This window comes from Anopheles moucheti, chromosome 3 (genome assembly GCF_943734755.1).
Source record: "Anopheles moucheti chromosome 3, idAnoMoucSN_F20_07, whole genome shotgun sequence".
Taxonomy (NCBI): Eukaryota; Metazoa; Arthropoda; class Insecta; order Diptera; family Culicidae; genus Anopheles; species Anopheles moucheti.
In genome coordinates, this window is record NC_069141.1 from 71,937,906 (window position 1) to 71,960,652 (window position 22,747).

General features: G+C 49.6%; 4 protein-coding genes and 40 non-coding genes across 44 annotated transcripts; 2 read left to right on the forward strand and 42 right to left on the reverse strand.

The window, feature by feature from the left end:
* Positions 1-66: 66 nt before the first annotated feature.
* LOC128303506 (DENN domain-containing protein 2B-like) lies at positions 67-2,614 on the reverse strand. The gene is made up of 2 exons (XM_053040484.1): positions 821-2,614; positions 67-757 (listed from the first exon to the last, which is right to left on the reverse strand). Exons 1-2 carry the CDS (start codon positions 2,612-2,614, stop codon positions 455-457), a joined length of 2,097 nt encoding a protein of 698 aa, XP_052896444.1. The 3' UTR covers positions 67-454.
* A 251-nt stretch (positions 2,615-2,865) lies between these two features.
* Positions 2,866-4,782, forward strand: LOC128301493 (threonylcarbamoyladenosine tRNA methylthiotransferase). The gene is made up of 3 exons (XM_053038012.1): positions 2,866-3,741; positions 3,810-4,459; positions 4,522-4,782. Exons 1-3 carry the CDS (start codon positions 2,952-2,954, stop codon positions 4,744-4,746), a joined length of 1,665 nt encoding a protein of 554 aa, XP_052893972.1. The 5' UTR covers positions 2,866-2,951; the 3' UTR covers positions 4,747-4,782.
* Positions 4,617-6,629, reverse strand: LOC128301494 (translation initiation factor eIF-2B subunit gamma). Its single transcript, XM_053038013.1, has 6 exons — positions 6,394-6,629; positions 6,175-6,322; positions 5,605-6,103; positions 5,369-5,536; positions 5,067-5,293; positions 4,617-4,993 (listed from the first exon to the last, which is right to left on the reverse strand). The coding sequence occupies exons 1-6, from the start codon at positions 6,548-6,550 to the stop codon at positions 4,834-4,836; spliced, it is 1,359 nt and encodes a 452-aa protein (XP_052893973.1). The 5' UTR covers positions 6,551-6,629; the 3' UTR covers positions 4,617-4,833.
* A 301-nt stretch (positions 6,630-6,930) lies between these two features.
* On the forward strand, positions 6,931-9,661 carry LOC128301492 (uridine-cytidine kinase-like 1). The gene is made up of 7 exons (XM_053038011.1): positions 6,931-7,046; positions 7,265-7,587; positions 7,658-7,935; positions 7,998-8,321; positions 8,404-8,799; positions 8,883-8,964; positions 9,036-9,661. Exons 1-7 carry the CDS (start codon positions 6,991-6,993, stop codon positions 9,278-9,280), a joined length of 1,704 nt encoding a protein of 567 aa, XP_052893971.1. The 5' UTR covers positions 6,931-6,990; the 3' UTR covers positions 9,281-9,661.
* Positions 9,662-9,848: 187 nt separating this feature from the next.
* Positions 9,849-9,967, reverse strand: LOC128306038 (5S ribosomal RNA). Its single transcript, XR_008287470.1, has one exon. It is a non-coding gene; the product is annotated as a 5S ribosomal RNA (ribosomal RNA).
* Positions 9,968-10,174: 207 nt separating this feature from the next.
* Positions 10,175-10,293, reverse strand: LOC128306120 (5S ribosomal RNA). Its single transcript, XR_008287547.1, has one exon. It is a non-coding gene; the product is annotated as a 5S ribosomal RNA (ribosomal RNA).
* A 207-nt stretch (positions 10,294-10,500) lies between these two features.
* On the reverse strand, positions 10,501-10,619 carry LOC128306131 (5S ribosomal RNA). The gene has a single exon (XR_008287558.1). It is a non-coding gene; the product is annotated as a 5S ribosomal RNA (ribosomal RNA).
* Positions 10,620-10,820: 201 nt separating this feature from the next.
* On the reverse strand, positions 10,821-10,939 carry LOC128306143 (5S ribosomal RNA). Its single transcript, XR_008287569.1, has one exon. It is a non-coding gene; the product is annotated as a 5S ribosomal RNA (ribosomal RNA).
* Positions 10,940-11,146: 207 nt separating this feature from the next.
* On the reverse strand, positions 11,147-11,265 carry LOC128306155 (5S ribosomal RNA). Its single transcript, XR_008287580.1, has one exon. It is a non-coding gene; the product is annotated as a 5S ribosomal RNA (ribosomal RNA).
* A 207-nt stretch (positions 11,266-11,472) lies between these two features.
* On the reverse strand, positions 11,473-11,591 carry LOC128306064 (5S ribosomal RNA). The gene has a single exon (XR_008287495.1). It is a non-coding gene; the product is annotated as a 5S ribosomal RNA (ribosomal RNA).
* Positions 11,592-11,798: 207 nt separating this feature from the next.
* Positions 11,799-11,917, reverse strand: LOC128306070 (5S ribosomal RNA). Its single transcript, XR_008287500.1, has one exon. It is a non-coding gene; the product is annotated as a 5S ribosomal RNA (ribosomal RNA).
* A 208-nt stretch (positions 11,918-12,125) lies between these two features.
* Positions 12,126-12,244, reverse strand: LOC128306044 (5S ribosomal RNA). The gene has a single exon (XR_008287476.1). It is a non-coding gene; the product is annotated as a 5S ribosomal RNA (ribosomal RNA).
* A 207-nt stretch (positions 12,245-12,451) lies between these two features.
* Positions 12,452-12,570, reverse strand: LOC128306056 (5S ribosomal RNA). Its single transcript, XR_008287487.1, has one exon. It is a non-coding gene; the product is annotated as a 5S ribosomal RNA (ribosomal RNA).
* A 207-nt stretch (positions 12,571-12,777) lies between these two features.
* On the reverse strand, positions 12,778-12,896 carry LOC128306068 (5S ribosomal RNA). The gene has a single exon (XR_008287498.1). It is a non-coding gene; the product is annotated as a 5S ribosomal RNA (ribosomal RNA).
* Positions 12,897-13,104: 208 nt separating this feature from the next.
* Positions 13,105-13,225, reverse strand: LOC128306077 (5S ribosomal RNA). Its single transcript, XR_008287507.1, has one exon. It is a non-coding gene; the product is annotated as a 5S ribosomal RNA (ribosomal RNA).
* A 207-nt stretch (positions 13,226-13,432) lies between these two features.
* LOC128306079 (5S ribosomal RNA) lies at positions 13,433-13,551 on the reverse strand. The gene has a single exon (XR_008287509.1). It is a non-coding gene; the product is annotated as a 5S ribosomal RNA (ribosomal RNA).
* Positions 13,552-13,758: 207 nt separating this feature from the next.
* LOC128306091 (5S ribosomal RNA) lies at positions 13,759-13,877 on the reverse strand. Its single transcript, XR_008287520.1, has one exon. It is a non-coding gene; the product is annotated as a 5S ribosomal RNA (ribosomal RNA).
* A 208-nt stretch (positions 13,878-14,085) lies between these two features.
* Positions 14,086-14,206, reverse strand: LOC128306078 (5S ribosomal RNA). Its single transcript, XR_008287508.1, has one exon. It is a non-coding gene; the product is annotated as a 5S ribosomal RNA (ribosomal RNA).
* A 207-nt stretch (positions 14,207-14,413) lies between these two features.
* LOC128306071 (5S ribosomal RNA) lies at positions 14,414-14,532 on the reverse strand. Its single transcript, XR_008287501.1, has one exon. It is a non-coding gene; the product is annotated as a 5S ribosomal RNA (ribosomal RNA).
* A 208-nt stretch (positions 14,533-14,740) lies between these two features.
* Positions 14,741-14,859, reverse strand: LOC128306066 (5S ribosomal RNA). The gene has a single exon (XR_008287496.1). It is a non-coding gene; the product is annotated as a 5S ribosomal RNA (ribosomal RNA).
* Positions 14,860-15,066: 207 nt separating this feature from the next.
* Positions 15,067-15,185, reverse strand: LOC128306103 (5S ribosomal RNA). The gene has a single exon (XR_008287531.1). It is a non-coding gene; the product is annotated as a 5S ribosomal RNA (ribosomal RNA).
* Positions 15,186-15,392: 207 nt separating this feature from the next.
* LOC128306115 (5S ribosomal RNA) lies at positions 15,393-15,511 on the reverse strand. The gene has a single exon (XR_008287542.1). It is a non-coding gene; the product is annotated as a 5S ribosomal RNA (ribosomal RNA).
* A 201-nt stretch (positions 15,512-15,712) lies between these two features.
* Positions 15,713-15,833, reverse strand: LOC128306076 (5S ribosomal RNA). The gene has a single exon (XR_008287506.1). It is a non-coding gene; the product is annotated as a 5S ribosomal RNA (ribosomal RNA).
* Positions 15,834-16,040: 207 nt separating this feature from the next.
* On the reverse strand, positions 16,041-16,159 carry LOC128306117 (5S ribosomal RNA). Its single transcript, XR_008287544.1, has one exon. It is a non-coding gene; the product is annotated as a 5S ribosomal RNA (ribosomal RNA).
* Positions 16,160-16,366: 207 nt separating this feature from the next.
* Positions 16,367-16,485, reverse strand: LOC128306118 (5S ribosomal RNA). Its single transcript, XR_008287545.1, has one exon. It is a non-coding gene; the product is annotated as a 5S ribosomal RNA (ribosomal RNA).
* Positions 16,486-16,692: 207 nt separating this feature from the next.
* LOC128306119 (5S ribosomal RNA) lies at positions 16,693-16,811 on the reverse strand. The gene has a single exon (XR_008287546.1). It is a non-coding gene; the product is annotated as a 5S ribosomal RNA (ribosomal RNA).
* A 207-nt stretch (positions 16,812-17,018) lies between these two features.
* LOC128306072 (5S ribosomal RNA) lies at positions 17,019-17,137 on the reverse strand. The gene has a single exon (XR_008287502.1). It is a non-coding gene; the product is annotated as a 5S ribosomal RNA (ribosomal RNA).
* Positions 17,138-17,344: 207 nt separating this feature from the next.
* On the reverse strand, positions 17,345-17,463 carry LOC128306121 (5S ribosomal RNA). The gene has a single exon (XR_008287548.1). It is a non-coding gene; the product is annotated as a 5S ribosomal RNA (ribosomal RNA).
* Positions 17,464-17,670: 207 nt separating this feature from the next.
* Positions 17,671-17,789, reverse strand: LOC128306073 (5S ribosomal RNA). Its single transcript, XR_008287503.1, has one exon. It is a non-coding gene; the product is annotated as a 5S ribosomal RNA (ribosomal RNA).
* Positions 17,790-17,997: 208 nt separating this feature from the next.
* LOC128306122 (5S ribosomal RNA) lies at positions 17,998-18,116 on the reverse strand. The gene has a single exon (XR_008287549.1). It is a non-coding gene; the product is annotated as a 5S ribosomal RNA (ribosomal RNA).
* Positions 18,117-18,324: 208 nt separating this feature from the next.
* Positions 18,325-18,443, reverse strand: LOC128306123 (5S ribosomal RNA). Its single transcript, XR_008287550.1, has one exon. It is a non-coding gene; the product is annotated as a 5S ribosomal RNA (ribosomal RNA).
* Positions 18,444-18,650: 207 nt separating this feature from the next.
* Positions 18,651-18,769, reverse strand: LOC128306124 (5S ribosomal RNA). The gene has a single exon (XR_008287551.1). It is a non-coding gene; the product is annotated as a 5S ribosomal RNA (ribosomal RNA).
* A 207-nt stretch (positions 18,770-18,976) lies between these two features.
* On the reverse strand, positions 18,977-19,095 carry LOC128306125 (5S ribosomal RNA). The gene has a single exon (XR_008287552.1). It is a non-coding gene; the product is annotated as a 5S ribosomal RNA (ribosomal RNA).
* A 208-nt stretch (positions 19,096-19,303) lies between these two features.
* LOC128306080 (5S ribosomal RNA) lies at positions 19,304-19,424 on the reverse strand. The gene has a single exon (XR_008287510.1). It is a non-coding gene; the product is annotated as a 5S ribosomal RNA (ribosomal RNA).
* Positions 19,425-19,631: 207 nt separating this feature from the next.
* On the reverse strand, positions 19,632-19,750 carry LOC128306126 (5S ribosomal RNA). Its single transcript, XR_008287553.1, has one exon. It is a non-coding gene; the product is annotated as a 5S ribosomal RNA (ribosomal RNA).
* A 207-nt stretch (positions 19,751-19,957) lies between these two features.
* On the reverse strand, positions 19,958-20,077 carry LOC128306094 (5S ribosomal RNA). The gene has a single exon (XR_008287523.1). It is a non-coding gene; the product is annotated as a 5S ribosomal RNA (ribosomal RNA).
* A 208-nt stretch (positions 20,078-20,285) lies between these two features.
* On the reverse strand, positions 20,286-20,404 carry LOC128306127 (5S ribosomal RNA). The gene has a single exon (XR_008287554.1). It is a non-coding gene; the product is annotated as a 5S ribosomal RNA (ribosomal RNA).
* Positions 20,405-20,611: 207 nt separating this feature from the next.
* Positions 20,612-20,730, reverse strand: LOC128306128 (5S ribosomal RNA). The gene has a single exon (XR_008287555.1). It is a non-coding gene; the product is annotated as a 5S ribosomal RNA (ribosomal RNA).
* Positions 20,731-20,937: 207 nt separating this feature from the next.
* LOC128306129 (5S ribosomal RNA) lies at positions 20,938-21,056 on the reverse strand. Its single transcript, XR_008287556.1, has one exon. It is a non-coding gene; the product is annotated as a 5S ribosomal RNA (ribosomal RNA).
* A 207-nt stretch (positions 21,057-21,263) lies between these two features.
* Positions 21,264-21,382, reverse strand: LOC128306130 (5S ribosomal RNA). The gene has a single exon (XR_008287557.1). It is a non-coding gene; the product is annotated as a 5S ribosomal RNA (ribosomal RNA).
* A 208-nt stretch (positions 21,383-21,590) lies between these two features.
* LOC128306074 (5S ribosomal RNA) lies at positions 21,591-21,709 on the reverse strand. The gene has a single exon (XR_008287504.1). It is a non-coding gene; the product is annotated as a 5S ribosomal RNA (ribosomal RNA).
* Positions 21,710-21,916: 207 nt separating this feature from the next.
* Positions 21,917-22,035, reverse strand: LOC128306132 (5S ribosomal RNA). Its single transcript, XR_008287559.1, has one exon. It is a non-coding gene; the product is annotated as a 5S ribosomal RNA (ribosomal RNA).
* Positions 22,036-22,242: 207 nt separating this feature from the next.
* Positions 22,243-22,361, reverse strand: LOC128306133 (5S ribosomal RNA). The gene has a single exon (XR_008287560.1). It is a non-coding gene; the product is annotated as a 5S ribosomal RNA (ribosomal RNA).
* A 207-nt stretch (positions 22,362-22,568) lies between these two features.
* LOC128306134 (5S ribosomal RNA) lies at positions 22,569-22,687 on the reverse strand. Its single transcript, XR_008287561.1, has one exon. It is a non-coding gene; the product is annotated as a 5S ribosomal RNA (ribosomal RNA).
* Positions 22,688-22,747: the final 60 nt, after the last annotated feature.

Consider the following 22,747-nt stretch of genomic DNA (forward strand, 5'->3'; position numbering starts at 1 on the left):
TTTATTAAAAACTGTACTTTAATTTAACTACACACTATCGCTTAGATAGTGCTGGATAGTGCTGGATTGGTCCAAAAAATTATTGGAATTAGGTTTTCTTAAGGAATAATTAACAGTTCTTCTGCAGCAAAACCATAAAAGCTCAATATCAAAGTTTAGATTCAAAAATGTCGATCGTCAACGACAGAAACACCTTGATGACACTTATCGATCGAATTATTTGACCTCTTATGTTGTTAATTTAAGCTTCATATTATTGTTATATTCAAAATTCGTACGTTCATCGTACGATAATTTAACATTATCTTATGTTTTTAAATTAAAACTGCCCATTATGGCTTTCTAGAGCTTTGAACATTAAAAAATTTTGTCAACTCCTTTCCATTATTCTCTTCCCCTCTAATCTATGGCGTCTTTTTCTTACCTGGCGTTTTTCTTTAAGAAAATATCCGAGTCATGATTTTTTCATCAATCCCTTCATCTTGGACATGAACGTTTTTCCCTTCCGCTCGATATGTTTCGAATTGGCCACCACTTCGTCGAAGGTGGCCGAATGCCAGTACTTGGTTTGCGATTTTTCTGCTATCTTCGAGTTGTAAAGCGTATAATCGAAGCTGCCAACGGGGGACGGCGTTTTAGCTGCCAGTTTCGAGGTGTGCCAGTGTTCGAGGAAGTCGGCAAACATCACAGTTTCCAAAAAGCAGTCTAAAAACAGTTTCGTTTCGGGATTATCAAACTGCCCCAAAAACGACGCTTTCTGGGAAGAAAGACACACAATTATTATTGATTCTACCTTTGGAACACCGTGACACGATCTTACCTCGTATGTGCGTGGATCCAGAGCAGCGAAAAGTTCTACAAAAAACCGAACAAACGCACCGCCAATCAGCACGCTTGCTAGTCCCTTGGAATCTTCAAATATTTTTACAAGTTCCAGTGAAACCCGCAGCGGTTTCTTTAGCTCGTTCGGCAGGATGGAAAACTGTTCCTTTCGTGCCGGCCGAACGGTGCGCTTGTCCAGATTCACGTAGCACGTATTGCCACTTTCCCACAGATCCTCCGGGACGGGTTGCAATGTACCGGCCAGCATTGGCACGGGTGCTTCGAGCATTTGCTGCAGATGTTCCGGTATGACCGTCACTAGTATGTGCTGCCATTGGAATGGGTAGAGTATTAACAGTAAGCCTTGCACGCACGACGTCAACAGCGAGAGATGTTCGCTGAATAATATCACCATTTTTTCGAGTAGTAGGCTTTCGAACACGTGGATCAGTCCGTCCGATCCGAGGCACTTGTAAATATCATATAGTTCCGTTTTCTCTAAGCGTAAATCTTTGGGACGGTTTATTGTCATGGTGATCGGCAGTACCGGTTCCTCCCGCAGCGTGGGTCGAACCTCGAAGCTGACGGGAAGCGTCAATGCCAACCGGTCGCCGGCTAACGGGAGTTTCTGATCGTAAAACTGTTCCATCAACAGCTCAGGCACGCGACCATTCCCGTGCTGGCTTTCGATGCATTCCAGCAGTTTGTAAAATACTTTTGGCTCATTGTACTTCGTCACGAGGCAGTATGTTAAGGGGATGCAGAATTCGGACGATTCTGGCAGAACACGGCGGCAGAAACCGTACATCCGTAGAGGATAGTCCGTCAGTATGATACAGTACTCCTGATTGCGGTTTCGCACTAGTGCGCCATTATCAGGATACACAAACACCTCGATCATTTTATGTGGCTGCTTGTGGCGTGGGTATCGGCTCTTAACGTACGGTTTGTTTTGCATCATATCGTAACCAACCACGATGCAATATTCGTACAGTGTTTGTGGTGGCGCGTGACACTTTTCCACAGTGCTTAACTTATTGTAGTGCTCGATCAGTCCTTTGGTATCGGCCGTTTTACACTCCGCAGTAGCGCTAGTTGGACTGCCCTTATCCACCGCATCGTACACACGGATAGTTCCGTACTGCTGTGTGTAATGGTTCAGCTCGGCACATCGGGACAACCTACGTAAACGCTTGCGATGTTCTTCGCTCACAGGTTGCTTCAGGGAAATGTGTTCCCCCGATGGTGAATCATGGAGATTCTTGCCCGGTTCCTGGAATGCGACTTCGATCAGCATGTTGACGTCTTCGTAGTGTTGCGAATCTGCCATCCGTTCGCCATCTAGTGCGTGCCCGTTATCATCCAAGCCGCGTCCCCACGTTCGTGGTGGCTTCTCGGGTGGAGGCCCTACCGGGAGCGGTTTGTTTAGTGCTTCCCGTATGCTGTCAGAATGGATGAGCTGCGCATTGATGGACGCTGACACTTTGCCACCGTTCATTGAACTCGATTGTGAAGTGCTTCTGCGAAATGCTTGAGAGCGTTTGATTCCTCGCTTAGCTTCTAAGTCACGCAGCATGGCAGGTTCTTCGACATTCTGCTGAATATTACGCGCCAAACCTGTTCCATTCGGTGGCCAATTCTGGACGGCCTGCTGAGGCGATGAAGGTGATGGAGACACCTGTTGCTTTTGCTGCTGCGAAGTTATAAGCGTTTCGAACTTTTCCGTAATTTTCTGCACCCTGCTATTGCTGCCATCGTGTGTAGTTTCTGCTTTGGTAGATCGGTTCGACATATTGAGTAACACATAATTATTCCATTGCTTCTTTTGTACACGCTCGCTCTATCACTACACGACTTCCGCGAAAGATTTATGAAAAAGTGAAACCCCGTTATGATGACAGAACCCTGTCAGAAAATAACAACAACCGCACGGTATACACATAACAGGTAGCTACACATTCATCACCAAGGGACACCTTCTATATAGGCACGTTGCCAAGGCGATCAGTTGACAGATACAATTCGCAATGATTGCAACGTAAACACATGTGCCGAAGAAAACACGCCGTACACAGGACGATATTAGCTAATTTCTTTCCAAAAATAGAGTCTACTTTATCGCACCAGAAATGGATAATAGCTGCCTGGATATTGTAGGTGATATAGAAGATCTGATATCCTTCGACGATCCTACGCCATCAGAGAGGTACCAGAATAAAAAGGACGTAACTGTGCGAGCCAAACGGGCAAAAGTGCGCGCCACCAGCCGCCCAAAAGAAGTATCCTGCGTGGAAAAGCCGAAACTGGACAGCGTAATTCCCGAGACGCAGCAAATCTACATGAAAACATGGGGCTGTGCGCATAATACATCCGACACGGAGTATATGGCTGGCCAGCTGGCGCAGTACGGGTATAATCTGACCAACGATAAAGACTCGGCCGATCTGTGGGTGTTGAACAGCTGTACGGTAAAAAATCCATCAGAAGACACGTTTCGTAACGAAATAGAAGCTGCCCATCAAGCGGGCAAGCATGTCGTTGTGGCCGGTTGTGTACCACAGGCTGCTCCCAGGTCCGATTATCTCAAAGGTTTGAGCGTGGTCGGTGTGCAACAGATCGATCGCGTTGCCGAAGTGGTGGAGGAAACGCTCAAGGGCCATTCGGTGCGTTTGCTACAGGCGAAGAAAGTAAACGGCCGCAAAGTGGCTGGACCGAAGTTAGCCCTTCCGAAGGTGCGCAAAAATCCGCTAATCGAAGTTATTCCCATCAATTCTGGTTGTCTGAATGCGTGCACCTACTGCAAGACAAAGTTTGCCCGGGCCGATCTGGTCAGCTATCCCGTTGAGGAGATAGTGGAACGAGCACAGCAAGTATTCCAAGAAGGAGTCTGTGAAATATGGCTCACATCGGAAGACACCGGTACTGTTCTATTGCTGTGTTAACTGCCGTACCATTTCATTGTAATCGTATTTCTTTTATTTTTCAAGGAACATATGGACGAGATATTGGATCCTCGCTACCGGAGCTGTTGTGGAAATTAGTGGAAGAAATACCGAAAGGATGCATGTTGCGACTGGGTATGACCAACCCACCCTACATATTGGAGCACCTGGATGAGATGGCTAAAATCTTGTCGCATCCGCGAGTCTACAGCTTTCTGCACATACCCGTGCAGAGTGGATCGGATGCAATTCTGGGAGAAATGAAACGCGAATATTGCGTAAAGGATTTTGAACGTATGGTTGACTTTCTAAGGGAGCAAGTGCCAGGCATCACCATTGCGACAGATATCATTTGCGGATTTCCCGGTGAAACGGAGACCGACTTCGAAGACACGCTATCTCTGTGTCGGAAGTACCAATTTCCAAGCTTGTTCATAAATCAATTCTTTCCACGGCCAGGAACGCCAGCCGCTAAGATGACGAAAGTTCCAGCAAATGAAGTGAAAACACGAACCAAACGTTTGACGGATCTGTTCCATTCGTACGAACCGTACAAGAAGTATGCGATCGGAACGAAACAGACCGTGCTCGTTACCGAAATCTCGCACGATCGTAAGCATTACGTTGGGCACAATAAATTCTACGAGCAGATTCTGCTACCGATGCACAACAACTTGCTCGGGAAGCAAGTGGATGTATGTGTGGATATACCCCAAAACAAAACGAAACGATACTTTATATTGTTGTTTCATTTCAGGTTGAAATTACCGGACGTACCAAATTCAGCATGTTCGGGAAAGTAATACAAGACGAGCAGGAATGGGTCAATTGCAGCAAAGTTGGTGCCACCGATGGAATTATGACAACAAATCTAACGACCGACCCCGGAGAGTCGAGGTATCGTTCGATGTTTGCCTACATTTTCATATCGTGCAGTTTGGCGATAGTGTTTAAGTACATTTTCATGTTTTTTGACTTCTAAAGAATCGAAAGTGGACACATAAAAACGGCAAACCGAAACGTATTTACTATTTTGTTTGATTTTTTGCATATTCATAACCATTTGCCTTTAATCGATCGTCATGAAACCGTCCGCATTCGAGAGATAGACGCTCTCCTTCTTCGTGCTAGCCGCTACAACAAAGTGTGGCCCGATGAGACAATTCTTTAACGACGATCCACTCTTAACTACCGCTTTTTCGCCAATTATGCAATTATCAATTACAACACTGCAATGAAAAGAAAAGACACTCTTGGTTTAAGAAACCCCTTCATCGATTTTGACCCAATCAAAACACATACTTCTCTTCTATTGTAACGCCATCCATCAGTACGCTATTGTTAATACGTGTCTTCGGTTGAACCGTGCAACCGTTCGCAATCACATTCTGATTGAGCGACGTTTTTTCACTAATCGTTGTCATGTCACCAACGGCACATTTTGTGATCTGAGTAGATTTGATGGAACTCGTCTGTGACACCAGTTCTCTTTCGGTAAATCCTGTCAATGCCGGAAAGATCTCAAAAATCTACAAATTAACATATCGGAATGGTTTAGTGCATGGAATGGGTTACAGAGGTTGTATTATTCGGTACAATCTTACCCTCAAATTGCAAGACAAAAACGAACGGACATTGTTGACTCGTAGGCCGAAAGCGTTCGTATCAGCAAAGTACGCATAGCAGCGAATAGGATGGGAAGTTGCCTTCTCTTCCTTGTTGAAGATTGAAGCTTTATCAATCTTTTTGTCCATTTCCGTGTAGATCGCAAACTTGGGTAAAGAACAACACAAATCTGTCATAGTAAGGTGCAAAATTCCAGCAAGACCAACCAGCTTACCTGGAAAATATCGTCCACTTTCGGTTTGGTAGTGTATTCCGATGTTCCATCGTTTTCCGGGACGATGGGAGGCTGCAGCATTTGCTTCTTAATTATGTGCGGTAGTAGCTCACCTTTCACCGCAGACAACGCCTCGGTCACAGCCAGATACTCCACCACCCACCGCTTAATGATGTAAACATGCGCGTCAAGCAAATAGGATGAAATGTTCAGCTCCGGATTTTCTCGCAACAGATGTCCGGATAGTTTGACGGTTTCTTCAAAATCGCTGGCCGAAGCCATGAAAAGAACCTTGCTTGTCGCTTTATCATACCCAATTATATCTTTTTCTGCTTTGTACTTTGACTTTGGGCCAGGCATTACGACGTCCTGATCCTTACCGCCTTCCATCAGCAGCATTTGGATGGAAGCGTCTTTTTCCCGAAACTTGGATAGTAGAGGATATAGATTCACCTGTATTATGGAATCGCAAGACAGCACCACAACATCCGATTTAATCCTAAAAAGAATACAGCGCCATGTTTTCATGTAAAATGTGCGCCAATTATCCGCTTTTGATTACGGTCTTACTTATCCGAAACGAGTCTTAGCGAATCAGCGGTACCGCATTCGGAATCGGTCGGTATTGAGTAGTATTCCAGCTTCAGCTTCAGCTGCAACCGTTCCAAACGCTGCTGTATTTCCGACTTTTCCGATTCCTGCACTATAACCAGGACCTCTGGTTGTGTTCGAAGAGAAATCATTAGACAAATCATTGTCAGCCTGGCTGCATACCGTCCACGTACTCACCGGTGAAACCGTGTCGTTGAAGCAGCTGCAAAGGATACCAAATCATGGGATACGGACCTATCGGTAGCAGACATTTCGGACGACCTTCCAATATTTCCGGCAGCCGTGTACCTTTTCCCGCGGCCAGCACAACGGCTTGAAACTCCTGTTGGCCCATACTTTGCGTGCAAATTAACAGTTATTGAAGGAAATTCTGTAATTCTCGTGTGCTCTTTTTTAGTTTTGTTTGTTTCCGTGTCGTGTTGTGACGTTGATTTGACCAAGGATGCCAAGGTACGTATATAAACAATTACGATACCAAGAATTTTGATTTGATTGCCCACTGATTAATAAAACATCCATTCGATGCTGTAAGCACGGAAATACATGCACAAAAAGTGTAATTACTAAAATATATCGATTTGTAATCGTTTGCCGGCCGCTCAGCTGATTGTACGTGAAGTTTCGAGTCAGCAGCTATAAACGCCATTCACAAGGGAATGAATTTTGCTTGATGTCAACGTCGGTATAGAAAATCCCGCGTCCTCATGCATCTCCCGTAAACCTGTCTTGCGTGCCTAAACGTGGGTACGATTGCAAGCACGTTAGTTTTGTGACATGGAAAATATATCGGTAAATCTTAATGCACCACCAAGTTCAGCATCGTCGGATAGGTAAGTAGTCCAGACGTGAAAATTGTACCTTCGAGCATTATTGGTTTCTGTTGGAAGTTGGTTCCTTTGCGACTTGCTCTCATTGCAACAGGAAGTGAAAATTTAAGTCATGTAGCGCACCGTATTGCGCTGTGTGCGGTATGCTAATTGATGAAACGTATTAACAAAACCCTTCCGCCTTTTCTTTCCGTCCCGCCCTTGGATTCGCCGTTACCCAGCGACGCAAGTGAACCGAAGGAGTGCGAAACGCTAGATCTCAACGTTGGAGTCCATTCGAGCGACAGTGGCTACGAAGTGGAAATGCAACCGGACTGCTGTCCGGCCTCGCCGGCCACGGTACCGACGAAAACGACACGTTCGAACTCGTTCGGATCGCAGCTTCGTTCACCGAAACCCCGGCGCCAGCGAACAACATCGGTGAATCAGAATACCATCAACTCGAACGAGGCGATAATTCGGTCCAACAATCGCACGATCTACACAGCCGGCCGTCCACCGTGGTACAATTGTGCTGGGCAGCAGGTGGAACCGTTCGTGATAGGTAGGCACACAGCGTTGAAGGAAACCGGTTCGGCGGAATGATCGAATGGTTCATATTTGCGGTTCGATAGGTATCTGCGGCGGGAGCGCGTCGGGTAAAACAACCGTTGCGCAGAAGATCATTGAAAGCTTGGACGTGCCGTGGGTAACGCTACTATCGATGGATTGTTTCTACAAAATACTGAACAACAAACAGCACGAACAGGCGAACCGGAACGAGTACAACTTTGATCATCCGGACGCATTTGATCTGGACTTGATGAAAGATGTGCTACAGCGGCTCAAGGAGGGCCGGAAGGTCGAAGTGCCGGTGTACAATTTCGTAACCCATTCGAGAGAAATACACACGGTAAGAAGGCGCGTAACAAAACTCCCCAAAAATAGTATTGTAATGCATATCCTTCATTGCAGAAAACAATGTACGGTGCGAACGTTATTATTTTCGAAGGCATCCTAACGTTCCATAGCAAGGAAATTCTTAAGATGCTGGACATGAAAATTTTCGTCGATACAGACGCGGACATTCGACTGGGGCGACGACTTAAGCGAGATATAATGCAGCGTGGCCGTGATTTGGAGGGTGTACTGAAACAATATTCTACCATGGTGAAACCTGCGTATAGTTGCTACATTGCCCCAACCATGGCACATGCCGACATCATAGTGCCACGCGGATCGAGTAACATTGTTGCCATTCAGCTAATTGTGCAACACGTGCACACTCAGTTGCAGTTAGTAAGTAGATGACTAATTGCTGTTGAATGATACGATGAATAACTAATTTACTACCGGTTTCTGCTGGTTTCTTGAACCTTAGCGAGGATTCAAGCTACGGGAAGCATTAGCGCATTCCTACATTGGACAACCGATGCCGGATTCGCTAAAGCTGCTTCCAACCACGCCGCAAATTAAAGGTCTCCACACGTTTATACGAAATGCCAACACAGCGCGCGATGAGTTCATATTTTACTCGAAGCGTTTGATTCGTCTAGTGTTGGAGTATGCGCTGAGTCTGTTACCTTTCCGAGATGTGGAGGTGGAAACGCCTCAGAATATGCCGTACAAGGGCAAACGTATGGCATGTCAGAAAATCTGTGGCGTATCAATTTTGCGCGCAGGAGAAACTATGGAGCAAGCAGTAAGCGATGTGTGCAAGCACATTCGCATTGGAAAGATTTTAATTCAAACGAATCAACTTACGGGAGAACCAGAGGTAACCACTTGAGACTTTGTTTACAATCAATACTGTCTTATCTTGAACCGGATGATGTTTACATTAATACTTTCCATGCACAGCTTTACTATTTGCGTCTTCCGAAAGACATTAAAGACTATCGGGTGGTGTTGATGGATGCGACAGTTGCGACAGGGGCTGCAGGTGAGTAAACCCAGTTGAACTAGTAATTTATGGCTACGTCTAACGCGCAATATTCGTTACTTCCACTTCAGCTATAATGGCCATTCGGGTGCTGCTAGATCACGATGTACCCGAGGAGAATATTATGCTCGTGTCTTTGCTGATGGCAGAAATCGGAGTACATTCAATAGCGTATGCGTTTCCCAAAGTGCAGATAGTAACGTCTGCGCTTGATCCGGAGATCAATGAAAAGTTTTACGTCATACCCGGTATTGGCAATTTCGGTGATCGTTATTTTGGCACCGAGCCAACGGATCCGTCATTGCTATATGAATAGCAAGTAAACAAATCAACAACTTAAAACCAATAACCCGCTATTGTGCGTTAATGTTGGATGCACAGGCGCAATTACTGGGTTTGGATCCCGCTCGCAATGAATTCGTTCTCCCATATGACAGATCGTCCTCGATGCTTCAGAACGTTTAAATGATTAGCATCTCTTATTCAATTTTAAGTTATATCATTTTAAAGCATAGTGCATCCTTAGTTAAGCAACTTTTGGCAATTAGGTACGTTTAACTATAGTTGTGTAGGAAAAAAAACATAGGCACATCTGAGCTTTGTTGAAAAATAGATCCAATAATGTTCTTCTATAATCTTTCAACTCTACGTTGTTTTTGTGTAATAATAAACGTGTTCAACAATGATGCATTCATAATATTAACTCTCCGTAGTCTCGTTCGAATAACAAAACTATAAATCTCAATGAAAACTATTAATGCGACAAATATAAGATCTGCACATTGCTTTGACTTTAAACTCAATGTTGACTAAAACTAGAACCCCGGCAGTCAACCTCCGCCCGACCGGGAAAAGCATAAGCATAAGCATAAAAAAGAGAGAGATGCCAACGACACATGGTTTTCCCAAGTGGTCACCCACCTAAGTACTAGCCATGCCCGATGTTGCTTAACTTCGGTGATCGGACGAGAACCGGTGTGTTCAACATGGTATGGTCGTTGACAAGCATGGCCTATGCTCGCACGCATCAAGAACCACCGTCGTCTGCAGCGTCCGCCGAACAAAAAGGACATTCCACCCTTCTTCTCCCTCCTCCCACCCTCTGCCGAACGTCTAAAAATAGAACAAGGCTACGCGGCCCCCGACCACGGAGTGATGCCTCCGCCGGGGACCGGGAAAAGCATAAGCATAAGCATAAAAAAGAGAGAGATGCCAACGACACATGGTTTTCCCAAGTGGTCACCCACCTAAGTACTAGCCATGCCCGATGTTGCTTAACTTCGGTGATCGGACGAGAACCGGTGTGTTCAACATGGTATGGTCGTTGACAAGCATCGCCTATGCTCGCACGCATCAAGAACCACCGTCGTCTGCAGCATCCGCCGAACAAAAAGGATATTCCACCCTTCTTCTCCTTCCTCCTACCCTCTGCCGAACGTCTAAAAATAGAACAAGGCTACGCGGCCCCCGACCACGGAGTGATGCCTCCGCCGGGGACCGGGAAAAGCATAAGCATATGCATAAAAAAGAGAGAGATGCCAACGACACATGGTTTTCCCAAGTGGTCACCCACCTAAGTACTAGCCATGCCCGATGTTGCTTAACTTCGGTGATCGGACGAGAACCGGTGTGTTCAACATGGTATGGTCGTTGACAAGCATCGCCTATGCTCGCACGCATTAAGAACCACCGTCGTCTGCAGCATCCGCCGAGGAAAAAGGACATTCCACCCTTCTTCACCCTTCTCCCACCCTCTGCCGATTGTCTAAAAATAGAACAAGGCTAAGCAGCCCCCGACCACGGAGTGATGCCTCCGCCGGGGACCGGGAAAAGCATAAGCATAAAAAAGAGAGAGATGCCAACGACACATGGTTTTCCCAAGTGGTCACCCACCTAAGTACTAGCCATGCCCGATGTTGCTTAACTTCGGTGATCGGACGAGAACCGGTGTGTTCAACATGGTATGGTCGTTGACAAGCATGGCCTATGCTCGCACGCATCAAGAACTACCGTCGTCTGCAGCATCCGCCGAACAAAAAGGATATTCCACCCTTCTTCTCCTTCCTCCTACCCTCTGCCGAACGTCTAAAAATAGAACAAGGCTACGCGGCCCCCGACCACGGAGTGATGCCTCCGCCGGGGACCGGGAAAAGCATAAGCATAAGCATAAAAAAGAGAGAGATGCCAACGACACATGGTTTTCCCAAGTGGTCACCCACCTAAGTACTAGCCATGCCCGATGTTGCTTAACTTCGGTGATCGGACGAGAACCGGTGTGTTCAACATGGTATGGTCGTTGACAAGCATCGCCTATGCTCGCACGCATCAAGAACCACCGTCATCTGCAGCATCCGCCGAGGAAAAAGGACATTCCACCCTTCTTCTCCCTCCTCCCACCCTCTGCCGAACGTCTAAAAATAGAACAAGGCTACGCGGCCCCCGACCACGGAGTGATGCCTCCGCCGGGGACCGGGAAAAGCATAAGCATAAGCATAAAAAAGAGAGAGATGCCAACGACACATGGTTTTCCCAAGTGGTCACCCACCTAAGTACTAGCCATGCCCGATGTTGCTTAACTTCGGTGATCGGACGAGAACCGGTGTGTTCAACATGGTATGGTCGCTGACAAGCATCGCCTATGCTCGCACGCATCAAGAACCACCGTCGTCTGCAGCGTCCGCCGAACAAAAAGGACATTCCACCCTTCTTCTCCCTCTTCCCACCCTCTGCCGAACGTCTAAAAATAGAACAAGGCTACGCGGCTCCCGACCACGGAGTGATGCCTCCGCCGGGGACCGGGACAAGCATAAGCATAAGCATAAAAAAGAGAGAGATGCCAACGACACATGGTTTTCCCAAGTGGTCACCCACCTAAGTACTAGCCATGCCCGATGTTGCTTAACTTCGGTGATCGGACGAGAACCGGTGTGTTCAACATGGTATGGTTGTTGACAAGCATCGCCTATGCTCGCACGCATCAAGAACCACCGTCGTCTGCAGCATCCGCCGAACAAAAAGGACATTCCACCCTTCTTCTCCCTCCTCCTACCCTCTGCCGAACGTCTAAAAATAGAACAAGGCTACGCGGCCCCCGACCACGGAGTGATGCCTCCGCCGGGGACCGGGAAAAGCATAAGCATAAGCATAAAAAAAGAGAGAGATGCCAACGACACATGGTTTTCCCAAGTGGTCACCCACCTAAGTACTAGCCATGCCCGATGTTGCTTAACTTCGGTGATCGGACGAGAACCGGTGTGTTCAACATGGTATGGTCGTTGACAAGCATCGCCTATGCTCGCACGCATCAAGAACCACCGTCATCTGCAGCATCCGCCGAGGAAAAAGGACATTCCACCCTTCTTCTCCCTCCTCCCACCCTCTGCCGAACGTCTAAAAATAGAACAAGGCTACGCGGCCCCCGACCACGGAGTGATGCCTCCGCCGGGGACCGGGAAAAGCATAAGCATAAGCATAAAAAAGAGAGAGATGCCAACGACACATGGTTTTCCCAAGTGGTCACCCACCTAAGTACTAGCCATGCCCGATGTTGCTTAACTTCGGTGATCGGACGAGAACCGGTGTGTTCAACATGGTATGGTCGTTGACAAGCATCGCCTATGCTCGCACGCATCAAGAACCACCGTCGTCTGCAGCATCCGCCGAGGAAAAAGGACATTCCACCCTTCTTCTCCCTCCTCCTACCCTCTGCCGAACGTCTAAAAATAGAACAAGGCTACGCGGCCCTCGACCACGGAGTGATGCCTCCGCCGGGGACCGGGAAAAGCATAAGCATAAGCATAAAAAAGAGAGAGATGCCAACGACACATGGTTTTCCCAAGTGGTCACCCACCTAAGTACTAGCCATGCCCGATGTTGCTTAACTTCGGTGATCGGACGAGAACCGGTGTGTTCAACATGGTATGGTCGTTGACAAGCATCGCCTATGCTCGCACGCATCAAGAACCACCGTCGTCTGCAGCATCCGCCGAACAAAAAGGACATTCCACCCTTCTTCTCCCTCCTCCTACTCTCTGCCGATTGTCTAAAAATAGAACAAGGCTACGCGGCCCCCGACCACGAAGTGATGCCTCCGCCGGGGACCGGGAAAAGCATAAGCATAAGCATAAAAAAAGAGAGAGATGCCAACGACACATGGTTTTCCCAAGTGGTCACACCCACCTAAGTACTAGCCATGCCCGATGTTGCTTAACTTCGGTGATCGGACGAGAACCGGTGTGTTCAACATGGTATGGTCGTTGACAAGCATGGCCTATGCTCGCACGCATCAAGAACTACCGTCGTCTGCAGCATCCGCCGAACAAAAAGGACATTCCACCCTTCTTCTCCCTCCTCCTACTCTCTGCCGATTGTCTAAAAATAGAACAAGGCTACGCGGCCCCCGACCACGGAGTGATGCCTCCGCCGGGGACCGGGAAAAGCATAAGCATAAGCATAAAAAAGAGAGAGATGCCAACGACACATGGTTTTCCCAAGTGGTCACCCACCTAAGTACTAGCCATGCCCGATGTTGCTTAACTTCGGTGATCGGACGAGAACCGGTGTGTTCAACATGGTATGGTCGTTGACAAGCATCGCCTATGCTCGCACGCATCAAGAACCACCGTCGTCTGCAGCATCCGCCGAGGAAAAAGGATATTCCACCCTTCTTCTCCCTCCTCCCACCCTCTGCCGAACGTCTAAAAATAGAACAAGGCTACGCGGCCCCCGACCACGGAGTGATGCCTCCGCCGGGGACCGGGAAAAGCATAAGCATAAGCATAAAAAAGAGAGAGATGCCAACGACACATGGTTTTCCCAAGTGGTCACCCACCTAAGTACTAGCCATGCCCGATGTTGCTTAACTTCGGTGATCGGACGAGAACCGGTGTGTTCAACATGGTATGGTCGTTGACAAGCATGGCCTATGCTCGCACGCATCAAGAACTACCGTCGTCTGCAGCATCCGCCGAACAAAAAGGACATTCCACCCTTCTTCTCCCTCCTCCTACTCTCTGCCGATTGTCTAAAAATAGAACAAGGCTACGCGGCCCCCGACCACGAAGTGATGCCTCCGCCGGGGACCGGGAAAAGCATAAGCATAAGCATAAAAAAAGAGAGAGATGCCAACGACACATGGTTTTCCCAAGTGGTCACACCCACCTAAGTACTAGCCATGCCCGATGTTGCTTAACTTCGGTGATCGGACGAGAACCGGTGTGTTCAACATGGTATGGTCGTTGACAAGCATGGCCTATGCTCGCACGCATCAAGAACTACCGTCGTCTGCAGCATCCGCCGAACAAAAAGGACATTCCACCCTTCTTCTCCCTCCTCCTACTCTCTGCCGATTGTCTAAAAATAGAACAAGGCTACGCGGCCCCCGACCACGGAGTGATGCCTCCGCCGGGGACCGGGAAAAGCATAAGCATAAGCATAAAAAAGAGAGAGATGCCAACGACACATGGTTTTCCCAAGTGGTCACCCACCTAAGTACTAGCCATGCCCGATGTTGCTTAACTTCGGTGATCGGACGAGAACCGGTGTGTTCAACATGGTATGGTTGTTGACAAGCATCGCCTATGCTCGCACGCATCAAGAACCACCGTCGTCTGCAGCATCCGCCGAACAAAAAGGACATTCCACCCTTCTTCTCCCTCCTCCTACCCTCTGCCGAACGTCTAAAAATAGAACAAGGCTACGCGGCCCCCGACCACGGAGTGATGCCTCCGCCGGGGACCGGGAAAAGCATAAGCATAAGCATAAAAAAAGAGAGAGATGCCAACGACACATGGTCTTCCCAAGTGGTCACCCACCTAAGTACTAGCCATGCCCGATGTTGCTTTACTTCGGTGATCGGACGAGAACCGGTGTGTTCAACATGGTATGGTCGTTGACAAGCATCGCCTATGCTCGCACGCATTAAGAACCACCGTCATCTGCAGCATCCGCCGAGGAAAAAGGACATTCCACCCTTCTTCTCCCTCCTCCCACCCTCTGCCGAACGTCTAAAAATAGAACAAGGCTACGCGGCCCCCGACCACGGAGTGATGCCTCCGCCGGGGACCGGGACAAGCATAAGCATAAGCATAAAAAAGAGAGAGATGCCAACGACACATGGTTTTCCCAAGTGGTCACCCACCTAAGTACTAGCCATGCCCGATGTTGCTTAACTTCGGTGATCGGACGAGAACCGGTGTGTTCAACATGGTATGGTCGTTGACAAGCATCGCCTATGCTCGCACGCATCAAGAACCACCGTCGTCTGCAGCATCCGCCGAACAAAAAGGATATTCCACCCTTCTTCTCCTTCCTCCTACCCTCTGCCGAACGTCTAAAAATAGAACAAGGCTACGCGGCCCCCGACCACGGAGTGATGCCTCCGCCGGGGACCGGGAAAAGCATAAGCATATGCATAAAAAAGAGAGAGATGCCAACGACACATGGTTTTCCCAAGTGGTCACCCACCTAAGTACTAGCCATGCCCGATGTTGCTTAACTTCGGTGATCGGACGAGAACCGGTGTGTTCAACATGGTATGGTCGTTGACAAGCATCGCCTATGCTCGCACGCATTAAGAACCACCGTCGTCTGCAGCATCCGCCGAGGAAAAAGGACATTCCACCCTTCTTCACCCTTCTCCCACCCTCTGCCGATTGTCTAAAAATAGAACAAGGCTAAGCAGCCCCCGACCACGGAGTGATGCCTCCGCCGGGGACCGGGAAAAGCATAAGCATAAAAAAGAGAGAGATGCCAACGACACATGGTTTTCCCAAGTGGTCACCCACCTAAGTACTATAGCCATGCCCGATGTTGCTTAACTTCGGTGATCGGACGAGAACCGGTGTGTTCAACATGGTATGGTCGTTGACAAGCATCGCCTATGCTCGCACGCATCAAGAACCACCGTCGTCTGCAGCATCCGCCGAACAAAAAGGATATTCCACCCTTCTTCTCCTTCCTCCTACCCTCTGCCGAACGTCTAAAAATAGAACAAGGCTACGCGGCCCCCGACCACGGAGTGATGCCTCCGCCGGGGACCGGGAAAAGCATAAGCATAAGCATAAAAAAGAGAGAGATGCCAACGACACATGGTTTTCCCAAGTGGTCACCCACCTAAGTACTAGCCATGCCCGATGTTGCTTAACTTCGGTGATCGGACGAGAACCGGTGTGTTCAACATGGTATGGTCGTTGACAAGCATCGCCTATGCTCGCACGCATCAAGAACCACCGTCATCTGCAGCATCCGCCGAGGAAAAAGGACATTCCACCCTTCTTCTCCCTCCTCCCACCCTCTGCCGAACGTCTAAAAATAGAACAAGGCTACGCGGCCCCCGACCACGGAGTGATGCCTCCGCCGGGGACCGGGAAAAGCATAAGCATAAGCATAAAAAAGAGAGAGATGCCAACGACACATGGTTTTCCCAAGTGGTCACCCACCTAAGTACTAGCCATGCCCGATGTTGCTTAACTTCGGTGATCGGACGAGAACCGGTGTGTTCAACATGGTATGGTCGTTGACAAGCATCGCCTATGCTCGCACGCATCAAGAACCACCGTCGTCTGCAGCATCCGCCGAGGAAAAAGGACATTCCACCCTTCTTCTCCCTCCTCCTACCCTCTGCCGAACGTCTAAAAATAGAACAAGGCTACGCGGCCCTCGACCACGGAGTGATGCCTCCGCCGGGGACCGGGAAAAGCATAAGCATAAGCATAAAAAAGAGAGAGATGCCAACGACACATGGTTTTCCCAAGTGGTCACCCACCTAAGTACTAGCCATGCCCGATGTTGCTTAACTTCGGTGATCGGACGAGAACCGGTGTGTTCAACATGGTATGGTCGTTGACAAGCATGGCCTATGCTCGCACGCATCAAGAACTACCGTCGTCTGCAGCATCCGCCGAACAAAAAGGACATTCCACCCTTCTTCTCCCTCCTCCTACTCTCTGCCGATTGTCTAAAAATAGAACAAGGCTACGCGGCCCCCGACCACGGAGTGATGCCTCCGCCGGGGACCGGGAAAAGCATAAGCATAAGCATAAAAAAGAGAGAGATGCCAACGACACATGGTTTTCCCAAGTGGTCACCCACCTAAGTACTAGCCATGCCCGATGTTGCTTAACTTCGGTGATCGGACGAGAACCGGTGTGTTCAACATGGTATGGTTGTTGACAAGCATCGCCTATGCTCGCACGCATCAAGAACCACCGTCGTCTGCAGCGTCCGCCGAACAAAAAGGACATTCCACCCTTCTTCTCCCTCTTCCCACCCTCTGCCGAACGTCTAAAAATAGAACAAGGCTACGCGGCTCCCGACCACGGAGTGATGCCTCCGCCGGGGACCGGGACAAGCATAAGCATAAGCATAAAAAAGAGAGAGATGCCAACGACACATGGTTTTCCCAAGTGGTCACCCACCTAAGTACTAGCCATGCCCGATGTTGCTTAACTTCGGTGATCGGACGAGAACCGGTGTGTTCAACATGGTATGGTCGTTGACAAGCATCGCCTATGCTCGCACGCATCAAGAACCACCGTCGTCTGCAGCGTCCGCCGAACAAAAAGGACATTCCACCCTTCTTCTCCCTCCTCCTACCCTCTGCCGAACGTCTAAAAATAGAACAAGGCTACGCGGCCCCCGACCACCGAGTGATGCCTCCGCCGGGGACCGGGAAAAGCATAAGCATAAGCATAAAAAAGAGAGAGATGCCAACGACACATGGTTTTCCCAAGTGGTCACCCACCTAAGTACTAGCCATGCCCGATGTTGCTTAACTTCGGTGATCGGACGAGAACCGGTGTGTTCAACATGGTATGGTTGTTGACAAGCATCGCCTATGCTCGCACGCATCAAGAACCACCGTCGTCTGCAGCATCCGCCGAACAAAAAGGACATTCCACCCTTCTTCTCCCTCCTCCTACCCTCTGCCGAACGTCTAAAAATAGAACAAGGCTACGCGGCCCCCGACCACGGAGTGATGCCTCCGCCGGGGACCGGGAAAAGCATAAGCATAAGCATAAAAAAAGAGAGAGATGCCAACGACACATGGTTTTCCCAAGTGGTCACCCACCTAAGTACTAGCCATGCCCGATGTTGCTTAACTTCGGTGATCGGACGAGAACCGGTGTGTTCAACATGGTATGGTCGTTGACAAGCATCGCCTATGCTCGCACGCATCAAGAACCACCGTCGTCTGCAGCATCCGCCGAACAAAAAGGACATTCCACCCTTCTTTTCCCTCCTCCCACCCTCTGCCGAACGTCTAAAAATAGAACAAGGCTACGCGGCCCCCGACCACGGAGTGATGCCTCCGCCGGGGACCGGGAAAAGCATAAGCATAAGCATAAAAAAAGAGAGAGATGCCAACGACACATGGTTTTCCCAAGTGGTCACCCACCTAAGTACTAGCCATGCCCGATGTTGCTTAACTTCGGTGATCGGACGAGAACCGGTGTGTTCAACATGGTATGGTCGTTGACAAGCATCGCCTATGCTCGCACGCATCAAGAACCACCGTCATCTGCAGCATCCGCCGAGGAAAAAGGACATTCCACCCTTCTTCTCCCTCCTCCCACCCTCTGCCGAACGTCTAAAAATAGAACAAGGCTACGCGGCCCCCGACCACGGAGTGATGCCTCCGCCGGGGACCGGGAAAAGCATAAGCATAAGCATAAAAAAGAGAGAGATGCCAACGACACATGGTTTTCCCAAGTGGTCACCCACCTAAGTACTAGCCATGCCCGATGTTGCTTAACTTCGGTGATCGGACGAGAACCGGTGTGTTCAACATGGTATGGTCGTTGACAAGCATCGCCTATGCTCGCACGCATCAAGAACCACCGTCGTCTGCAGCATCCGCCGAGGAAAAAGGACATTCCACCCTTCTTCTCCCTCCTCCTATCCTCTGCCGAACGTCTAAAAATAGAACAAGGCTACGCGGCCCTCGACCACGGAGTGATGCCTCCGCCGGGGACCGGGAAAAGCATAAGCATAAGCATAAAAAAGAGAGAGATGCCAACGACACATGGTTTTCCCAAGTGGTCACCCACCTAAGTACTAGCCATGCCCGATGTTGCTTAACTTCGGTGATCGGACGAGAACCGGTGTGTTCAACATGGTATGGTCGTTGACAAGCATGGCCTATGCTCGCACGCATCAAGAACTACCGTCGTCTGCAGCATCCGCCGAACAAAAAGGACATTCCACCCTTCTTCTCCCTCCTCCTACTCTCTGCCGATTGTCTAAAAATAGAACAAGGCTACGCGGCCCCCGACCACGAAGTGATGCCTCCGCCGGGGACCGGGAAAAGCATAAGCATAAGCATAAAAAAAGAGAGAGATGCCAACGACACATGGTTTTCCCAAGTGGTCACACCCACCTAAGTACTAGCCATGCCCGATGTTGCTTAACTTCGGTGATCGGACGAGAACCGGTGTGTTCAACATGGTATGGTCGTTGACAAGCATCGCCTATGCTCGCACGCATCAAGAACCACCGTCGTCTGCAGCATCCGCCGAACAAAAAGGACATTCCACCCTTCTTCTCCCTCCTCCTACCCTCTGCCGAACGTCTAAAAATAGAACAAGGCTACGCGGCCCTCGACCACGGAGTGATGCCTCCGCCGGGGACCGGGAAAAGCATAAGCATAAGCATAAAAAAGAGAGAGATGCCAACGACACATGGTTTTCCCAAGTGGTCACCCACCTAAGTACTAGCCATGCCCGATGTTGCTTAACTTCGGTGATCGGACGAGAACCGGTGTGTTCAACATGGTATGGTCGTTGACAAGCATGGCCTATGCTCGCACGCATCAAGAACTACCGTCGTCTGCAGCATCCGCCGAACAAAAAGGACATTCCACCCTTCTTCTCCCTCCTCCTACCCTCTGCCGAACGTCTAAAAATAGAACAAGGCTACGCGGCCCCCGACCACCGAGTGATGCCTCCGCCGGGGACCGGGAAAAGCATAAGCATAAGCATAAAAAAGAGAGAGATGCCAACGACACATGGTTTTCCCAAGTGGTCACCCACCTAAGTACTTAGCCATGCCCGATGTTGCTTAACTTCGGTGATCGGACGAGAACCGGTGTGTTCAACATGGTATGGTTGTTGACAAGCATCGCCTATGCTCGCACGCATCAAGAACCACCGTCGTCTGCAGCATCCGCCGAACAAAAAGGACATTCCACCCTTCTTCTCCCTCCTCCTACCCTCTGCCGAACGTCTAAAAATAGAACAAGGCTACGCGGCCCCCGACCACGGAGTGATGCCTCCGCCGGGGACCGGGAAAAGCATAAGCATAAGCATAAAAAAAGAGAGAGATGCCAACGACACATGGTTTTCCCAAGTGGTCACCCACCTAAGTACTAGCCATGCCCGATGTTGCTTAACTTCGGTGATCGGACGAGAACCGGTGTGTTCAACATGGTATGGTCGTTGACAAGCATGGCCTATGCTCGCACGCATCAAGAACTACCGTCGTCTGCAGCATCCGCCGAACAAAAAGGACATTCCACCCTTCTTCTCCCTCTTCCCACCCTCTGCCGAACGTCTAAAAATAGAACAAGGCTACGCGGCTCCCGACCACGGAGTGATGCCTCCGCCGGGGACCGGGACAAGCATAAGCATAAGCATAAAAAAGAGAGAGATGCCAACGACACATGGTTTTCCCAAGTGGTCACCCACCTAAGTACTAGCCATGCCCGATGTTGCTTAACTTCGGTGATCGGACGAGAACCGGTGTGTTCAACATGGTATGGTCGTTGACAAGCATCGCCTATGCTCGCACGCATCAAGAACCACCGTCGTCTGCAGCGTCCGCCGAACAAAAAGGACATTCCACCCTTCTTCTCCCTCCTCCTACCCTCTGCCGAACGTCTAAAAATAGAACAAGGCTACGCGGCCCCCGACCACCGAGTGATGCCTCCGCCGGGGACCGGGAAAAGCATAAGCATAAGCATAAAAAAGAGAGAGATGCCAACGACACATGGTTTTCCCAAGTGGTCACCCACCTAAGTACTAGCCATGCCCGATGTTGCTTAACTTCGGTGATCGGACGAGAACCGGTGTGTTCAACATGGTATGGTCGTTGACAAGCATCGCCTATGCTCGCACGCATCAAGAACCACCGTCGTCTGCAGCATCCGCCGAGGAAAAAGGACATTCCACCCTTCTTCTCCCTCCTCCTACCCTCTGCCGAACGTCTAAAAATAGAACAAGGCTACGCGGCCCTCGACCACGGAGTGATGCCTCCGCCGGGGACCGGGAAAAGCATAAGCATAAGCATAAAAAAGAGAGAGATGCCAACGACACATGGTTTTCCCAAGTGGTCACCCACCTAAGTACTAGCCATGCCCGATGTTGCTTAACTTCGGTGATCGGACGAGAACCGGTGTGTTCAACATGGTATGGTCGTTGACAAGCATGGCCTATGCTCGCACGCATCAAGAACTACCGTCGTCTGCAGCATCCGCCGAACAAAAAGGACATTCCACCCTTCTTCTCCCTCCTCCCACCCTCTGCCGAACGTCTAAAAATAGAACAAGGCTACGCGGCCCCCGACCACGGAGTGATGCCTCCGCCGGGGACCGGGAAAAGCATAAGCATAAGCATAAAAAAAGAGAGAGATGCCAACGACACATGGTTTTCCCAAGTGGTCACCCACCTAAGTACTAGCCATGCCCGATGTTGCTTAACTTCGGTGATCGGACGAGAACCGGTGTGTTCAACATGGTATGGTTGTTGACAAGCATCGCCTATGCTCGCACGCATCAAGAACCACCGTCGTCTGCAGCATCCGCCGAACAAAAAGGACATTCCACCCTTCTTCTCCCTCCTCCTACCCTCTGCCGAACGTCTAAAAATAGAACAAGGCTACGCGGCCCCCGACCACGGAGTGATGCCTCCGCCGGGGACCGGGAAAAGCATAAGCATAAGCATAAAAAAGAGAGAGATGCCAACGACACATGGTTTTCCCAAGTGGTCACCCACCTAAGTACTAGCCATGCCCGATGTTGCTTAACTTCGGTGATCGGACGAGAACCGGTGTGTTCAACATGGTATGGTCGTTGACAAGCATCGCCTATGCTCGCACGCATCAAGAACCACCGTCATCTGCAGCATCCGCCGAGGAAAAAGGACATTCCACCCTTCTTCTCCCTCCTCCCACCCTCTGCCGAACGTCTAAAAATAGAACAAGGCTACGCGGCCCCCGACCACGGAGTGATGCCTCCGCCGGGGACCGGGAAAAGCATAAGCATAAGCATAAAAAAGAGAGAGATGCCAACGACACATGGTTTTCCCAAGTGGTCACCCACCTAAGTACTAGCCATGCCCGATGTTGCTTAACTTCGGTGATCGGACGAGAACCGGTGTGTTCAACATGGTATGGTCGTTGACAAGCATGGCCTATGCTCGCACGCATCAAGAACTACCGTCGTCTGCAGCATCCGCCGAACAAAAAGGACATTCCACCCTTCTTCTCCCTCCTCCTACTCTCTGCCGATTGTCTAAAAATAGAACAAGGCTACGCGGCCCCCGACCACGGAGTGATGCCTCCGCCGGGGACCGGGAAAAGCATAAGCATAAGCATAAAAAAGAGAGAGATGCCAACGACACATGGTTTTCCCAAGTGGTCACCCACCTAAGTACTAGCCATGCCCGATGTTGCTTAACTTCGGTGATCGGACGAGAACCGGTGTGTTCAACATGGTATGGTCGTTGACAAGCATGGCCTATGCTCGCACGCATCAAGAACCACCGTCATCTGCAGCATCCGCCGAGGA

What these genes read in the sequence shown, in the direction of transcription:
- LOC128303506 (XM_053040484.1), bottom strand. Translation starts at nt 2,614, where the DNA reads ATGTCGAACCGATCTACCAAAGCAGAAACTACACACGATGGCAGCAAT. An exon ending in TGGATCCACGCACATACGAG is followed by an intron (nt 758 to 820) that starts GTAAGATCGTGT and finishes CTTTCTTCCCAG; the next exon opens with AAAGCGTCGTTTTTGGGGCA.
- LOC128301493 (XM_053038012.1), top strand. Translation starts at nt 2,952, where the DNA reads ATGGATAATAGCTGCCTGGATATTGTAGGTGATATAGAAGATCTGATA. An exon ending in GCTCACATCGGAAGACACCG is followed by an intron (nt 3,742 to 3,809) that starts GTACTGTTCTAT and finishes TTATTTTTCAAG; the next exon opens with GAACATATGGACGAGATATT. An exon ending in TGCTCGGGAAGCAAGTGGAT is followed by an intron (nt 4,460 to 4,521) that starts GTATGTGTGGAT and finishes GTTTCATTTCAG; the next exon opens with GTTGAAATTACCGGACGTAC.
- LOC128301494 (XM_053038013.1), bottom strand. Translation starts at nt 6,550, where the DNA reads ATGGGCCAACAGGAGTTTCAAGCCGTTGTGCTGGCCGCGGGAAAAGGT. An exon ending in TCAACGACACGGTTTCACCG is followed by an intron (nt 6,323 to 6,393) that starts GTGAGTACGTGG and finishes GAACACAACCAG; the next exon opens with AGGTCCTGGTTATAGTGCAG. An exon ending in GGCGTTACAATAGAAGAGAA is followed by an intron (nt 4,994 to 5,066) that starts GTATGTGTTTTG and finishes TTTTCATTGCAG; the next exon opens with TGTTGTAATTGATAATTGCA.
- LOC128301492 (XM_053038011.1), top strand. Translation starts at nt 6,991, where the DNA reads ATGGAAAATATATCGGTAAATCTTAATGCACCACCAAGTTCAGCATCG. An exon ending in GGTGGAACCGTTCGTGATAG is followed by an intron (nt 7,588 to 7,657) that starts GTAGGCACACAG and finishes GCGGTTCGATAG; the next exon opens with GTATCTGCGGCGGGAGCGCG. An exon ending in AGTTGCGACAGGGGCTGCAG is followed by an intron (nt 8,965 to 9,035) that starts GTGAGTAAACCC and finishes CTTCCACTTCAG; the next exon opens with CTATAATGGCCATTCGGGTG.